Here is a 17,192-nt window from a genome sequence, read left to right on the forward strand (position 1 = left end):
TAGTCGGTTTCCAATCTAATGAACAATTCTGTAAATTTTATTGTCATATACGCGCGCGCGAGGGCCTCTTAGTACTTAAAAATGTAAAACTATACCATCGGGTTTATTATAGAACGCTTGAAGATTCTTGGCATTCCAGTGGTCAAATGCGTTTCATCTGACTTTCTTAAATGTCGTAGCATTGGAATTATAAGACGATGGTCAAGAGCGATTTGACCGGTGATCGTGGAGTTAACGGGAGGGATAAGGTCGAGTAGAGTGGGAGTAAGTAGGGAATAGGGAAACACAGTGGCTAAATGATCAATCTAAGCATTGATTCGATAGCGAGCATAATAATAGGTGATTTGAGTACGTATAAATGGCAATGTATAATTTGAAATGCGTTGCTGTGGCTGTAGTATAGTAGTACGGTCCCGGCCCGGTTGTAGGGTGGAAAGTAGGGGCCTCGGAGAAGGGAGAGAGGGTGAGAGAGAGAGAGACATTACGACGAAAGAGAGACTACATGAGAGAAGTAGGAGAGAAAACGATCGTAGCCTCAAGGTATGGCCCGTTCTGTTCTGGTGAAAGCCGATGCGCCTTACCTTACCTTGCTTTACTTTGCCTTCGCTCCATCGTTTGAATAAAGGCTCGTTCGTTGCGCTACGCGAGAAACTGTTTTCTGTCAGACAACAGCTGATTTCTCCAAGTATGCTTGAAGGATACAACACTTCTTTATGGATGAACCTCTATATTAGAATTTAACCATTTAAACCTTTCAAAGAAATTATTTTCTGTATTCTTTTTTTAATAATAACGTTCGAATTATCTACTTACACTGGTTTTAATTAACACATGCATTGTTTATGTAGGCGAATAATAATATAAGAAACATTATTTTTTAACAGAGATAATTCAACTTTTTATAGAATTCATTTTCTTTGTACTTTGTACTTTGTGTGTGTGTGTGTGTGTTTTGATATTAAGGTATTAATTCTTATTTTACATTAAATTATACGCTGTGTCGTTAAGTTAGGAATGGACTGTTACTTGCTATTGCTAACAAACTCTGACGATAATGTAGATATCTATGCCACGTACTACAGGATTGTCGGAAATGTATATACCGTCGGACACACATGTTTGGGTATTGGTTAAAGTTATGCCTCGCCGTAGGTGAACGAGATATTTGCACTTTCTGTTCTAACTGACCTGACAAAGGTAATTTATATATTTTTTTTTTCAATGGATACGTGTATTTTTTATTGCATAATCTTCTAGTCTTTTTCAGTCATTTTTTTAATGATTTTATTTTGAAATACAAAATCATTTTACCGCACAGTTAGCTAGATATTTTTCTTTTTCGTTAAATCACGGTTTTAGCTGCAACTGATCCGATAAAGGTATACATATAATAACTAAAGTTTTTTAATTAAAAAGTATTTTTATTTTATAATCTTATAGTCTATCTCGCGAGAATGACGCCAAATTCAGTGATGCTTAGGACGTTTGTTTAATTCACTAAAACGTGGAATATTTGAAGGACGATCGAAGGACAGGAAAATAAATTTTATTATATAAAGTTTTTACTTCTAATGGTTCAAGGAAAATGTTTCAAATAATTCTTATCGGCAGAAATATACCCAGTATATATTAAGCTATACGTGACTATCGTTAGATAAAATGTGTTATAAAGTTATTTTATATTCTTGATTGCGAAACGCTATAAAGCTATATTTATTAATATTTTAAGCATTTAGATAAAGATTCGATAATTCAACCAAATACATTGGTTTTAGCAAATTTCAGCAAACAGATTATCGAAAAGTATTTAAGTATTGCTTGAAATAGAAACATTTTCATTAAATTTGAGTCTCGATATTTTAAGCATTTGAGAATGATTAAAGAATAAAAATTAGATTTATTGTAAATATGGGTCGATTTGTAATGTTTCTTCTACTGATGTAAGTAATATCTTCATAATTGAATTTTACATTTATGAATAAAATTGCAGAGTAGTTATTTGTTGACTTACCAGATTTTTTATCGAGGTGACAATCGGTCGTGTCGAAATTTGTGACACAGAACATTGTCAAAAAATGGGTAAATATTATAAGAATTGAAACCCTTTTATCTTCAAATTAAAATATTGTTCTTTTGTAGCAAGCATATTATTGATGGGAATAAATCCTTCAGTAAATCCTTGTGATGACTTTTATGAACACGTATGTGGGTCGTGGAACGAAAACTATCCAGTTTCAAATGCTATTCCGTACATTGATATGTACACTTTTTTGCAAAGAAACTTGGATGTCCGAATTATAGGTGTTAAAAACGGCCAATTATACGATGTTAATTTATATATAGTTTATCATTACAATTTTTTTTTTTTTATAGACATTTTAAAAAGTACATGGGCAGCAACAAATAGTACATCTTTATTGCAAGCCAGGAAACTGTACAATACATGTAGACTTGCTTGTGGGTTTTTCAACTTGTTTTAACTCACTTTCTACAAACAAACATAAAAATATACAGCTTTTCTTACACAATTTCAGCAATTGTTAATAAGGACGGACCAAAGAGTTTATTGGCTCAAATAGAAAAACTTGGAGGCTGGCTTTTGCTTAGTCCGAAACCTGCTTCTCCTCCAATGAACGTCTGGCAATATTATCTCAAAATGGAATATCAATTTCTTTTGGACAATCCTTTATTTAGTATAGATATTGGACAGCAAACGCCGAAATCCAACACTCAAATCATTACGGTACATGAAAATTCGCACAAGTTTATATATAATTAATTGTATTCACAGTGAGAAACAACTATTCTTCATTGCAGATTAAACAACCTGAACTATTTCTTCCTCAATCGAATGATAAAGAAAATGAGGGCTATAGTAAAATGATAGAATCTTATAAAATTTACATTCGTGATGTAGCATTTTACCTTAAAACAAAAAGCGGTGAACGTAATTACAATACACATTTAAAGGAAGAGATTGAAAAACTGATTCAATTTGAGCTGAAATTGGCAGAGGTCAATATTTTAATATTAACTTAAATATTATTAATAATAGACTACTACCTGAAAGTTATAAGTATTTTAATACAAATACACTCTTTCTGTAGATAAAAGGCGGTGAACTTATGATTCTTCGGATTCAAGAGTTTCAAAAAATTTATGATAATAATGGAGGAAACCACCCAAATGCACAGGTAGTGATGTCTATTAATTCTAGATAAACTCTTAAAAATATTAATGAACATTAAGTAGATAAATGTGTGATTTACTTTTAATTTTCCAGATAAATTTGTTGGAAATAATACAGTTTCAATTTAAAAACATTGGATTTAATATTAAAAGTTCTGAGATGATAAAAGTTTTTAACATGGAATTCTTCAGGAAATTGCCAGCAATTTTGGAAGCTGCTGATTCTCGTACTATCGGTATAAAATAAATCAAAATTCCCTTTATTTTTAAATTCAAAATGGTTTGTATTCACTTCTCTTCGTTTACTTTAGCTAATTACATTGTCTGGAGCTTCATACGTTCTAAGGTAAATTTCAGTGGTAGAACCTTAATATCGAAAAAAAACGAATATGAAGACAAAATTAATGGAGGTAGAGTTGTAGGAGACCGAAGGTAATTTTTTTTTTCAGTTAGTCTTAATCTTTTTGTTAAATATTTATTCCTCATATTTTTTTTATATAGCGAAATTGTTTGTTCGAGAAATCCAAATTTAGAAAAAGCTATTTCTTTAGAGTATGTAAAGCGATATTTTCCTGATAGTGATAAACGTAAAGTAAGCGTTTTTTTCCGTATTACCTTCTATAACTTATGCAATAAATATAAAACGCGCATTTGCAGGTGACGGAATTAATGAACAATATTTTTCAAGTATACGAAGATACAATACGTAATATTCCCTGGATAGATTCAACTTCCAGAGACAGATCTTTGGAAAAAGTGCAAGATGTTGCAAAACTTATAGGTTACCCTAATAGCTACACATCGGATAAAATTGACGATTATTACAAGAATGTAATATTTTTATAAATGTCACTTGTACTATGAAACTTATATTTTAATTATCTTAAATAACATTATAGCTTAAATTTGGAGAAACTTATCTGGAAACCATAATTAATCTTCAGAAATTCGAATACTTGACTAAATTGAGTAAATTGAGAGAAATAATTAGCAGGACTGAGTAAGATTTAACAAAAAAAAAACTGAGATATTATCATTATCAAATATTGCATCATTGCCTTTTCTAGATGGATTGTAGAACCAATGAAGATGGTAGCTCATTACAACATATTACAAAATTCTATCAGTAACAAAAATTGACTTTCATTATTCAATTGATTTTTCAAATTTCAATTATATAAAACAAAAATTAATAATGACCATTTTTTCAGTTGTGACTGCAGCTCTTTTGCAACCTCGAATCTTTGATGCTGATGGACCGGAGTAAGATAAGATTCGACTAATTAGCCCTTAGCTATAGCACTTTATTCAGCTAATCCAGCATGTCTATAGATTTATTAGTTTACCATTTTTTGGTTTAATTCCTTTTTTTTCATTCTTCGAATATCCATATATAAAGCATTTTCAACTATTCTTTTCTTTAATATTCTAACCTGGCATAAAAATTAGAAACTAAAGATTTAAAATATGATTCAAGTTATATCAAGAATTACACGCAATTATAAACGTTAGCATAAGTTAACTTATGGGTTGCACAATAATATCTCAAATATAGTTCTATAGCTGAGGATTAAATGCAATCAAATTTCAAAGTTTTAAAATTTGCACTTATTCAGAGTACTAATTTACGCTACGGTTGGATTTATAATTGCTCATGAGATTACTCACGCTTTTGACATTAATGGTTAGTAAAATTTACCTTAAAAATTTGCATATCGAATGTCTTTACAAGTGTGATTGTTAAAAATATCCTAATTCTTATTAGTGATGCAAATAATGCAGAATTAACTTACGTAGTCCGATGAGGCCTCCATAGGCACGTAGAGAAAATATGCTTAAAATCACAATCATTTATCACTAGCATAAACGTTCAGGCTATTTCAATTTTTGTTAAATGTAAGTTCTCATTTTTATTGCACAATCTTGTAGTTTATTCCTGAAAGGCCTTTTAAACTTCTAATTAATTTATTGTTCGATTCAATCATTACATTGATATTCCGATTTTGCATTACTTTTAGAAGTATATATATTATTTTAAGTAGTGCCTCTTCGAGCTAGTAGGTTTATTTTATGTTATTTGATTCTATTATTAATAATAATAGGCATATTTTAATTGGTCATATTTTTTGAGATATACTATGTAGTAAAATGAAAAACATCAAGGTATTAATCTTTTTAAATTGTTGAAGCACGTGCGTGGGATAGCAAAGGAAATCTCGGTATTCTTTGTTTAGTGGAAACATGCAGGATTTACATGGACAGAGCGAGATGTTTTGTAGAACAATATGGTCAATACATTGTTCCGCAGCTATCCAAGGATAGTCACATTCGTAAAGTAAATAATCATAATGGGTAATACAAAAATCAAAATATTCATGATTACTATAATTACATTATCCGCGTATCAATTTTAATTTTAGATCGATGGTCTTAAAACGTTATCGGAAAATATTGCTGATTCCACTGGCTTGCAGATAGCGTACAATGTTTACAAGGAACGTCAAAAACAGAACGGTGGTATAGACGTCCGTTTAGTGGGTTTCGAAAATGTTACCTCAGACCAATTGTTCTTTATAGTTCAGGCCAATGTATGTATAGATGAATTTTATTTAAAATTGAATTTATGCAGCAATATTTTTTTATGTAGAGTAAGTGCTATAATGTTACACCAAGGCAAAGGTTGTCCAGACTTGAAAGAGACACCCACGCACCACAGGAATTCAGAGTCAGAGGAAGCGTTTCAAATCACAGGGATTTTGCGAAGGTTTTTAATTGTAAACCAGATGCTCCTATGAACCCATCGAAAAAGTGCTCCATTTTAGTATAATTATTTCCATTGTTGTGTTACTTCAACTATAGAAACATTTGTCATAACAAATAAAAGATAATAGAATTATAACGAGATATTTTGATATGAAATAATATATTTGCTCAAAAAACGTATAATTTACAATAAGAGACAACAAATATGCCAAAAAAAGCCATTTTCCAAATCTTCATCTTTAAATATCTTAAAATTCAGATGTGATAAAGCGATTCTGATGATAGATTTTTTTGAGCACATCAAATTCTGTGCAAAAACCATAAAATTTCTGCAGTGATAAAAAATGCTCATAATTTGAAAGTCTGTACATGGAAATCATGTTGTGCATATTGTGCAAAATATTTAAGGTTTTAATGCATGGAAATTTAGCTTTCCTAACATAATGGACGGATAGTACATACTAAACATAGCTATATTTCAGGGAATAATTACTTGTCGATTGGTCAGCTAGCTTCTTTATTATCGCAGCACGTGCGGGGTACATAAAAGCTGCAAATATTTATTATATATGTGTAAAGTTTTTGTAGTGACATATAATATGTTGTAAAATCAATTTAAATTTCTAAAATGCGAAACGAAAAAGTTGATTTTATCATTATTTCCAACATTAAAAAAAGCCTCTTGAATTCTAGCCAATCGTATAAGCGAATTTAATTAATTAGATTATCAAAAAACATTTAAATATTCAATGAAATAGGAATATTCTAGCTAAGTTGTAGTTGAGATATCTTAAGAGATTGAACAGGTTTGAAGAATAAAGTCTAGTTTTACTTTAAATATGGATCAATTTGTGATTTTTCTTCTATTAATGTAAGTAATGTCTTTGTAATTGAATTTTACATTTAGCAACAAAATTGCAGAGTAACATTAATTGTTGACTTCCCAGATTTTTTATCGCGGTAACGATGGGTCGTGTCGAAATTTGTGAAACAGAAACTTGTATAAAATTAGGTAGATATTATATATAAGTATATTCAATTGAAAACCTTTCCTCTTTAAATTAAAATATTGTTCTTTTTGTAGCAAGCACATTAAAGCGGGGAATAAAGCCTTCAATAAATCCATGTGATGACTTTTATGAACACGTGTGCGGGGCATGGAGAGAAAATTACCCGGTTTCAAATGCTATTTCGTATATTGATTTGCATAGTTTTTTGCACAGAAATTTGGATAACCGTATTATAGGTATAATAAATACAATCAATTTTACTATGTTAATTTATATACATAGCCTATCATTAAAAACGTTTATATTCTTATAGACATTTTAAAAAGTACATCGGCATCAGCAAGTAGTGAATCTTTATTACAAGCCAGGAAACTGTACAATACATGTAAACATGCTAGTGAGTTTTTCAACTTATTTTAACTAACATTCTACAAACAAACAAAAAACTGTACAGCTTTTCTTACACCTTTTCAGCAGTCGTTGATAAAGACGGACCAAAAAGTTTACTTACTCAATTAGAAAAACGTGGAGACTGGCTTTTGCTTAGTCACAAGCCCGCTTCTCCTCCAACGATCATCTGGCAAAACTATCTGAAAATGGAATATCAATTCCTTTTGGGCAATCCTTTATTTGGTATAGATATTGGAGAGAAAATGCAGAGTTCCAATACACGAATAATTATTGTATTAGAAAACTCGTACAAATTTATAATTAACATTATTCACTGTCAGTAATAACTATTCTCATTGCAGGTTAAACAACCAGATCTATTTCTTCCTGAATCGAATGATAAAGAAAGTCAAGATCATAGAAATATGATGAAATCTTACGATACTTACATTCGTGATGTAGCATCCTTCCTTAAAAAAAAAAGAGGTCAACGTACTTGCAATACGATTTTAAAGCAAGATATTGACAATATGATTCAATTTGAACTGAAATTGGCCGAGGTCACTATTTTAATATTATTTAAACATTAACGCTCCTTACAAATCTACAATTTATATGCACCTTCCTATAGACCGACATATGGGTCTGTAGTGTTCTACCAAATTTTACTATACATAGTCCCATCGTTTAAAAAATTTGGGAAAGTAGTTTGTGATCTATAGAAAGAAAGAATGCGTTGTTTGAAGAATCAACATTTATTTTTAATTTTTGTATTTAATGGAAATCAATACAAAACACCAGAGACTTATCGTCTTATAAAAACGTCTGGACACTACAGACCTATGTGTATACGGAGGACCAATAATAGAATATTACATGAAAGTTTTAAGTATTTAGATACAAATACACTCGATTTTCGTAGATAAGAGGCAATGAACGTAGGATACTTCGAATTCAAGACTTTCAAAATATTTATGATGAAAATGGAGGAAACCACACAAATGCTCAGGTAATTGTGTTTTATCTGATAATTCTAAATAAGCTATTAAAAACATTAATGAACATTAAGTAGATAAATGTGTGATTTACTTTCAATTTTTCAGATAAACTGGTTGGAAATAATACAGTTTCAGTTTAAAACATTTGGTTATAATATTGACAGCTCTGAAATGGTAAAAGTTTATAATATGCAATTCTTTAGGAAATTACCAATACTTTTGCAGGCTACTGATTCTCGTACTATCGGTATAAAATAAATGAGATTCTAGTCATTTATAAATTTAAAAATATTGTTACTTACATTTCTTTGTTCACTTTAGCTAATTACATTATCTGGAGCTTTGTACGTTTAAATATAAATTTCAGTGGTAAAACATTAATTTCGAAAAAAAACAAATATGAAGACAAAATTAATGGAGATGGAGTTGTAGGAGGCCAAAGGTAATTTCTTCCTGGAGTTAGTCAAGTTTTTTATGGAATATATGTTCCTCATATTTATATTTTTACCGTAGCGAATTTATCTGTTCGGATAATCCAAATTTATATAAAGCTATATCTTTAGAGTATGTTAAGCGTTATTTCCCTGATAGTAACAAACGTAAAGTAAGTGTTTTTATTTATTATTTTCCAATTTATGGATGAAATATAAAACACTATTTGCAGGTAACGGAATTAATGAACTATATTTTTGAAGAATACGAAGATACTTTAAGTAAACTTGCCTGGATAGATTCAGCATCTAAAAGCAAGTCTTTAGAAAAACTGCAAGATGTTACAAAACTTATAGGTTATCCTAATGACTACACGTCAGATACTATTGACAATTATTATAAAAATGTAATCTAGTTCCTTTTTATAAGTGTCACTTTTATCATGAAAGTTATTTTTCCATTATCTCTTTAAAATTTCAGTTTAAATTTGGAGAAAATTATTTAGAGACCATAATTAATCTTCAGGAATTCGAATACTTGACTAAATTGAGTGCACTGCGAGAAACAATTAATAGGACTGAGTAAGATTTAATACAATAAGAACTGCGTTATTAATTATCATTATTACATATTTCATCATTGTAATTTCACAGATGGATTTTTGATCCACTTAAGATTGCAGCTCATTACAACTCATTACAAAATTCTATCAGTAACGAAAATTGATATTGATCCTATAATTAATGGTTCAAATTTTAATGAAATGAAATAGAATTAATAATGAATTTTTTTCCAGTGGTAACTGCTGCTATTTTGCAACCTCCAATCTTTAATGATGATGGACCTGAGTAAGATAAAACTGGACTAATTAAATTATTAACCCTCAGCTATACAATTTTATTAGACTAATTCAGCATGTCTATAGAATTATTAGTTTACAATTTTTTGGTTTATTCTTTTCTTTCATTCTTCACGTATCCATATAACTAAAACATTTTCAACTATTCTTTTCTTATTATTATACTCTGGCATAAAAATTATAGACGAAAGATTTAAAAAATGATTCGATCAGGTTATATAAAGAATTATACACAATAATAAACGTTAGCATTGGTTAACTTATATGATGTAAAATGGGCCGTCTCGAAAATAGTTCTATAGCTGGGGATTAAAAGCAATACAAATTTCAAAGTTTTAAAATTTGCACTTATTCAGAGTACTGATTTACGCTACGGTTGGATTTATAATTGCTCATGAGATTACTCATGCTTTTGACATTAATGGTTAGTAAAATTTACCTTAAAAATTTGCATATCGAATGTCTTTACAAGTGTGATTGTTAAAAATATCCTAATTCTTATTAGTGATGCAAATAATGCAGAATTAACTTACGTAGTCCGATGAGGCCTCCATAGGCACGTAGAGAAAATATGCTTAAAATCACAATCATTTATCACTAGCATAAACGTTCAGGCTATTTCAATTTTTGTTAAATGTAAGTTCTCATTTTTATTGCACAATCTTGTAGTTTATTCCTAAAAGGCCTTTTAAACTTCTAATTAATTTATTGTTCGATTCAATCATTACATTGATATTCCGATTTTGCATTACTTTTAGAAGTATATATATTATTTTAAGTAGTGCCTCTTCGAGCTAGTAGGTTTATTTTATGTTATTTGATTCTATTATTAATAATAATAGGCATATTTTAATTGGTCATATTTTTTGAGATATACTATGTAGTAAAATGAAAAACATCAAGGTATTAATCTTTTTAAATTGTTGAAGCACGTGCGTGGGATAGCAAAGGAAATCTCGGTATTCTTTGTTTAGTGGAAACATGCAGGATTTACATGGACAGAGCGAGATGTTTTGTAGAACAATATGGTCAATACATTGTCTCGCAGCTATCCAAGGGTAGTCACATTCGTAAAGTAAATAGTTAGAATGGGTGAAACAAAATTCAAACTATTCATAATTACTATAATTACATTATCCGCGTATCAATTTTAATTTTAGATCGATGGTCTTAAAACGTTATCGGAAAATATTGCTGATTCCGCTGGTTTGCAGATAGCGTACAATGTTTACAAGGAACGTCAAAAACAGAACGGTGGTATAGAAGTCCGTTTAGTGGGTTTCGAAAATGTTACCTCAGACCAATTGTTCTTTATAGTTCAGGCCAATGTATGTATAGAAGAATTTTATTTAAAATTGAATTTATGCAGCAATATTTTTTTATGTAGAGTAAGTGCTATAATGTTACACCAAGGCAAAGGTTGTCTAGACTTGAAAAAGACACCCACGCACCACAGGAATTCAGAGTCAGAGGAAGCGTTTCAAATCACAGGGATTTTGCGAAGGTTTTTAATTGCAAACCAGATGCTCCTATGAACCCATCGAAAAAATGCTCCATTTTAGTATAATTATTTCCATTGTTGTGTTACTTCAACTATAGAAACATTTGTCATAACAAATAAAAGATAATAGAATATTAACGAGATATTTTGGTATGAAATGATATATTTGCTCAAAAAACGTATAATTACAATAAGAGACAACAAATATGCCAAAAAAAGCCATTTTCCAAATCTTCATCTTTAAATATCTTAAAATTCAGATGTGATAAAGCGATTCTGATGATAGATTTTTTTGGGCACATCAAATTCTGTCCAAAAACCATAAAATTTCTGCAGATATAAAAAATGCTCATGATATGACAGTCTGTGTATGGAAATCATGTTGTGCATATTGTGCAAAATATTTAAGTGTTTATGCATGGAAATTTAGCTTTCCTAACATAATGGACGGATAGTACATACTAAACATAGCTATATTTCAGAGAATAATGACCTGTCGATTGGTCAGCTAGCCTCTTTATTATCGCAGCACGTGCGGCGTACATAAAAGCTGCAAATATTTATTATATATGTGTAAAGAGTTTGCAGTGGCATATAATATGTTGTAAAGTAAATTTAAATTTCTAAAATGCGAAACGAAAAAGTTGATTTTATCATTATTCTCAACATTAAAAAAAGTCTCTTGAATTCTAGCCAATCGTATGGCGAATTTAATAATCAGATTATTCGAAAAAGATTTATATATTCAATCAAATAGGAATATTCTCGTTAAGTTGGAATTGCGATACTTTAAGAAATTGACCAGGATTAAAGAATAAAAGCTAATCTTACTTTAAATATGTATCAATTTGTAATTTTTCTTCTATTGATGTAAGTAATGGCTTTGTAATTGAATTTTACATTTATCAACAAAATTACAAAGTAAAATTAATTGTTCACTTTCCAGAGTTTTTATCGTGGTAACGGTGTGTCGTGTCGAAATTTGTGCAACAGAAAGCTGCAGAATGATATGTAAATAATTTGATTATATATTTGTAATAATATCGAAATCTTCGTGTGTAAATTAAAATATTGTTTATTTAGCAAATGATTTCAAAATGGGAATGAAATCTTCAATAAATCCATGTGATGATTTTTATGAACGCATGTGTGGGGCTTGGAAAGAAATGTATACGGGTTCAAATGCTGTTTCGTATGTTGATACGTATAGTTTTTTGCAAAGAAACTTGAATTTCCGAATTCTAGGTAACAATTAAGGCCAATTATACAATGTTAATTTATATATGGTCCATCATGAAACAATTTAATATTTTTATAGACATTTTAAAAGATAAATCTGCATCAGCAAGTAGTAAATCTTTATCAGAAGCCAAGGAGCTATATAAAACATGTAAACTTGCTTGTGAGTTTTTCAATTTATTTTAACTAACATTCTACATATAACAAAACGATTTATAACTTTTCTTACACCTTTTCAGCAATTGTTAATAAGGACGGACCAAAGAGTTTATTGGCTCAAATAGAAAAACGTGGAGGCTGGCCTTTGCTTAGTTCAAAACTCATTTCTCCTGCAAAGAACATCTGGCAAAATTATCTAAAAGTGGACTATCATTTTCTTTTGGGCAATCCTTTATTTAATATAGATATTGGACAGAGATTACAGAGTTCCAGAACTCCAATGATTATAGTATATGAAATTCGTACAAATTTAGAATAACCTTAATCAAAGTCGGCAATATCTATTCCCATTACAGATTAAACAACCTGATTTATTTTTTTCTGAAACGAACGATAAAGAAAGTCAGGACCAAAGAGATAAGATAAAATCTTACGGGATTTATATTCTTGATGTAGTGTCTTACATTAATAAAAAAGGTGGTAAATGCAATAATAATAAATATATAAAAGAAGAGATTGGCAAAATGATTCAATTTGAACTGAAACTGACAGAGGTAAATATTATGATAACAATTTACACGTTACTGATAATAAACTACAACTTAGGAGTTCTAAGTATTTTAATATAAATACACGATTTCTGTAGATAAGAGGCGGTGAATTTATGGTACTACAGATTCAAGATTTTCAAAAAATTTACGATGAAAATGGAGGAAACCACCCAAGTGCAGAGGTAATGTTATTTATTAATACTAGATAAACTTTTAAAAACATGAATGAATATTAAATAGATGAATGGGTGATTTACTTTGAATTTTCCAGATAAACTGGTTGGAAATAATACAATTTCAATTTAAACAATTTGGATTTAATATTGAAAGCTCTGAAATGATAAAAGTTTTTAATATGCAATTCTTTAGGCAATTGCCAACTATTTTGGAGGCTGCTGATTCTCATACCATCGGTAAAATAAATGAAAATCCCCTTATCTATTATTCTAAAAATGTTTTTATTTACTTTTCTTCGTGTACATTAGCTAATTATATTGCCTGGAGCTTCGTGCGTTCTAAAATAAGTTTCAGTGGTAGAACCTTAATTTCGAAAAAGAATGAATATGAACAGAAAATTTATGGAGGTGGAGTTGTAGGAGACCAAGGGTAATTTTTTTCCTCGAGTTAGTTAATCTTTTTTTGTTCAATATATATATATATATTTTTTTTTTCAACCTAGTGAAATGACGTGTTTGAAAAATCCAAATTTAGAAAAAGCTATTTCTTTGGAGTATGTAAAGAGATATTTCCCTGATAGTAACAAACGTAAAGTAAGTGTTTTTACGTGTTACGTTCTAAGTCATAGAGTAAATATAAAACATCAACTTGCAGGTGACGGAATTAATGAACTATATTTTTAAAGTATACGAAGATGCTTTAAAAAATATTGCCTGGCTAGATCCAAAATCCAGAGAAAATTCTGTAGAAAAATTGCGAGATGTTAAAAAATTTGTAGGTTATCCTAATAGCTACACGTCAGATGCTATTGACGATTATTACAAGAATGTAATCTTCTTTTCATAAATATCACTTAACTTTATGAAACTTATCTTTTAATTATTTTAAATAACACTATAGCTTAAATTTGGAGCAAATTATCTGGAAACCATAATCAATCTTCAAGAATTCGAATATTTGACTAAACTGAGCAAACTACGAGAAACAATTAATAGATCTGAGTAAGATTTAATAAAATAAGAACCATAATATTATCATTATTTAATTATTCATTATCGCACTTTCCAGATGGATTTTCGAACCACTGAAGATCGCTGCTCATTACAACTCATTAACAAATTCTATCAGTATCGAAAATTGATATTAATTATTTAATTAATTGTTCAAATTTCAATTAAGTAATATAAAATTAATAATTCATGTTTTTCCAGCTGTGACTGCTGCTCTTTTGCAATTTCCAGTCTTTGATCCTGATGGACCGGAGTAAGATATAAAACTGGTTTAATTAAATAATTAACCCTCAGCTATATAGTATTTTGTTAGAGTAACCCAGCATGTATTTAATAGAATTAATAGTTTAGTTTTTTTTCATTTAAATCTGTTTTGTTTCGTTCTTCGGATACCTATATAGTTGGAGCATTTGCAGCTATTCTTTTCTTATTATTATAACTGACATGAAAGTTAAAGAATATAGTTTTCAAAACTGATGCCGGTTATATTAAGAATTATACGCAATTATAAATGTTAGAAGAGGTTAACTTATGTGTGTTGTAAAATGGTACTTCGAACATAATTCTATAGCTGAGGATTAGTTAAAATGAATATTTTAATGTGTTAAAATTTGCAATATTATTTAGAGTACTGAACTACGCTATGATTGGATATACAATTGCACACGAGGTTGCTCACGCTTTTGACCTTAATGGTTAGTGACACTTACATTAAATATTTATATATCGAATGTCCCATCAAGTATGATTGTTAAAAATATTCTAATTCTTATTATTGTTAAAAATAATGCAGAACTAACTTATGTATACACCGAAGAGGTGTTCATAGGTACGTATAAAGAATATACTTAAAGTCACAATCTTTTATCATACACACACACACACACACACACACTTCAGGCTCTATCAATTTTTGTCAAATATAACTTCTCATTTATTTTTCATAAATTTTTAGTTCACCTTTCAAGACTTTTATAAAGTTCTATTTCATTTATTAATCGATTCAAATATTAATTTAAGATATTTCGATTAAAACCCCATAATGGCCTGCCGACAAATATCTTCAAACCGAAGTACCTTGCAATGGCTTGCATTAAATGAAAAAATGAAAACAGTTTAAAAAGGCTTTTGAGATATATTATATAAATATACAATTAAAAAGTGGTAAATTTCCTTTAAAAGAAACATGAAAAAACTTGAAATGTAAATAAAAACGGTTAACTTGAGCATATTCTACCACTTAATAGAAGCGCCTCTTCGGTGTAGTAAATTTGTTTTATTTTATTTAATTCTATTATTAATAATAATAGGCGTATTTTAAATGGCCATGTTTTCTAAGATACATTGTGTAGTAAAACGATAAATATCAAGGTTCTAATTTTATGGTATTATTGAAGCTCGTACATTGGGTGAGAAAAGAAAGCTAGGTATGCTTTGTTCAATGGAAACATGCAAGAATTACGCAGAAAAAGCAAAATGTTTTATACAACAATACGGTCAATATTTTATCCCGCAACTGGCCAAGGACAGTAATATTCCTAAAGTAAATAATCAGAATGGATAATAAGAAAATCAAGATATTCATGATTACTATAATAAATTTCTCTGTATCAATTTTAATTTTAGGTCGATGGTCTTAAAACGTTAGGGGAAAATATTGCTGATTCCACTGGCTTGCAGATAGCGTACTATGTTTTCAAGGAATATCAAAAACAAAACGGTGGTATAGACGTGCGTTTAGTGGGTTTCGAAAATATTACCTCAGACCAATTGTTCTTTATGATTCATGCTAATGTAAGTATAAATTAATAATATTTAAAATTGAAATTATACAGAATTTTTTTTTGCAGAGTAAGTGCTATTATGCTACATTAGAAGAAAGGCGACTCAAACTTCAGAAAGAAACACACGCACCACCGGAATTCAGAGTTAGAGGAAGTGTTTCAAATCACAGGGATTTCCCGAAGGTTTTTAACTGTAAACCAGATGCACCTATGAACCCGTCGAATAAATGCTCCATTCTAGTATGATTATACTACTGAGGTATTAAAGTGTAAGCCCTATAACGCGCTTACAACAGGCCACAAGTTGGATGCTATGTACGTTATTCTTTGAAGTAATTGATTCATTATTGATTCTTTTACTTTTAATAAAAATGAATTGCTTCTCAACCTCACATCAAGATCAAAGTATCCCTTCTTCACCCCTCTATCTTCCACTTCGCTTTACAATAACCTACTGTTCGTGACAGCCTTTAGGATATAATTAAAAAATTGTGTTTAAAAATATCACACATACACACATATACATTTAATTAGAATTATAATATATTTTAAAATCGTTTTGAATTAAAAATTAGCTTTTGTAATTGATTTCTTCCACTGTTATCGTGTACTCAAGACGAAGTTGATTCGTAGGAACGGGTTTTTAGCCTTTCTCTTATGGTAAGTTTCATTTACCGCACGTCGATAAGAAATTATCGAAAAGGTTAAACAAACGTTTATAAATTTCCAGTAATCATAGTTATCAAGTTTTATGAATCGTATTATTCATTAGTTAAATAATTTAATTCATTGGTATGAACAAACAACGATTGAATATAAAAGTTAAAAAGTTCTAAAATTAATAAAAAACTGTGTATGACTAGGCTGATAATATAAAATAAAAGTATAGGATAATACTAATATTTATTTAAAAAACATAAATGATTCATAATTTTATCTGATGAGTAAATCACCGTTCCCTGCATCGATTGCTTATTAATTAAATAGTAGTAGATATAGTCAACTTTATCTATAAAATACATATATATATATATATATATTATTCTATTTATATTATATTGAAAAAATACGCCATAAAGATAGTTACAATTAAAGTGCGACTAAGATACGATTGAAACTAAAAGTATTAT

At 29.5% G+C, this 17,192-nt stretch overlaps 4 protein-coding genes across 8 annotated transcripts; all 4 read left to right on the plus strand.

Annotated features, from left to right (window-relative positions):
- Positions 1 to 1,792: 1,792 nt before the first annotated feature.
- LOC136778983 (membrane metallo-endopeptidase-like 1) lies at positions 1,793 to 6,091 on the plus strand. 2 transcript variants are annotated; one of them, XR_010823508.1, is made up of 18 exons: positions 1,793 to 1,940; positions 2,015 to 2,079; positions 2,140 to 2,301; positions 2,374 to 2,457; positions 2,535 to 2,743; positions 2,818 to 3,015; positions 3,108 to 3,194; positions 3,284 to 3,425; positions 3,501 to 3,621; positions 3,691 to 3,781; positions 3,847 to 4,020; positions 4,089 to 4,189; positions 4,257 to 4,315; positions 4,401 to 4,452; positions 4,806 to 4,873; positions 5,379 to 5,541; positions 5,610 to 5,777; positions 5,837 to 5,978. XR_010823508.1 is itself a non-coding variant. In XM_066736238.1 (18 exons), the coding sequence occupies exons 1-18, from the start codon at positions 1,909 to 1,911 to the stop codon at positions 6,014 to 6,016; spliced, it is 2,139 nt and encodes a 712-aa protein (XP_066592335.1). In that variant the 5' UTR covers positions 1,793 to 1,908; the 3' UTR covers positions 6,017 to 6,091. The 2 variants fall into 2 exon arrangements, 1 of the variants encoding a protein (XP_066592335.1); XM_066736238.1 differs by having other exon boundaries at positions 5,379 to 5,524; positions 5,837 to 6,091.
- Positions 6,092 to 6,764: 673 nt separating this feature from the next.
- On the plus strand, positions 6,765 to 8,993 carry LOC136778842 (membrane metallo-endopeptidase-like 1). The gene is made up of 11 exons (XM_066735969.1): positions 6,765 to 6,823; positions 6,900 to 6,964; positions 7,037 to 7,198; positions 7,276 to 7,359; positions 7,437 to 7,645; positions 7,715 to 7,912; positions 8,075 to 8,241; positions 8,295 to 8,361; positions 8,456 to 8,597; positions 8,672 to 8,792; positions 8,864 to 8,993. Exons 1-11 carry the CDS (start codon positions 6,792 to 6,794, stop codon positions 8,991 to 8,993), a joined length of 1,377 nt encoding a protein of 458 aa, XP_066592066.1. The 5' UTR covers positions 6,765 to 6,791.
- Positions 8,284 to 11,254, plus strand: LOC136779026 (neprilysin-3-like). 3 transcript variants are annotated; one of them, XM_066736309.1, is made up of 11 exons: positions 8,284 to 8,361; positions 8,456 to 8,792; positions 8,864 to 8,954; positions 9,015 to 9,188; positions 9,263 to 9,363; positions 9,436 to 9,494; positions 9,579 to 9,630; positions 9,998 to 10,065; positions 10,571 to 10,716; positions 10,802 to 10,969; positions 11,029 to 11,254. In XM_066736309.1, the coding sequence occupies exons 4-11, from the start codon at positions 9,027 to 9,029 to the stop codon at positions 11,206 to 11,208; spliced, it is 936 nt and encodes a 311-aa protein (XP_066592406.1). In that variant the 5' UTR covers positions 8,284 to 8,361; positions 8,456 to 8,792; positions 8,864 to 8,954; positions 9,015 to 9,026; the 3' UTR covers positions 11,209 to 11,254. The 3 variants fall into 3 exon arrangements, with proteins under 3 accessions (XP_066592406.1, XP_066592405.1, XP_066592407.1); XM_066736308.1 differs by having other exon boundaries at positions 8,328 to 8,792; XM_066736310.1 differs by having other exon boundaries at positions 8,328 to 8,792; positions 11,011 to 11,070.
- A 507-nt stretch (positions 11,255 to 11,761) lies between these two features.
- LOC136778998 (membrane metallo-endopeptidase-like 1) lies at positions 11,762 to 16,456 on the plus strand. Of its 2 annotated transcripts, XM_066736263.1 has the most exons (19): positions 11,762 to 12,012; positions 12,089 to 12,153; positions 12,226 to 12,387; positions 12,461 to 12,544; positions 12,621 to 12,829; positions 12,897 to 13,094; positions 13,187 to 13,273; positions 13,363 to 13,504; positions 13,577 to 13,697; positions 13,771 to 13,861; positions 13,923 to 14,096; positions 14,169 to 14,269; positions 14,337 to 14,395; positions 14,480 to 14,531; positions 14,906 to 14,973; positions 15,072 to 15,107; positions 15,676 to 15,821; positions 15,905 to 16,072; positions 16,129 to 16,456. In XM_066736263.1, the coding sequence occupies exons 1-19, from the start codon at positions 11,981 to 11,983 to the stop codon at positions 16,306 to 16,308; spliced, it is 2,175 nt and encodes a 724-aa protein (XP_066592360.1). In that variant the 5' UTR covers positions 11,762 to 11,980; the 3' UTR covers positions 16,309 to 16,456. The 2 variants fall into 2 exon arrangements, with proteins under 2 accessions (XP_066592360.1, XP_066592361.1); XM_066736264.1 differs by lacking the exon at positions 15,072 to 15,107.
- The last annotated feature ends 736 nt before the right edge of the window (positions 16,457 to 17,192 follow it).

Source organism: Prorops nasuta, unplaced genomic scaffold, assembly GCF_024137725.1.
Source record: "Prorops nasuta isolate Cenicafe-Biocafe unplaced genomic scaffold, Cenicafe_Pnas_1.2 PNAS00015, whole genome shotgun sequence".
Classification (NCBI taxonomy): Eukaryota; Metazoa; Arthropoda; class Insecta; order Hymenoptera; family Bethylidae; genus Prorops; species Prorops nasuta.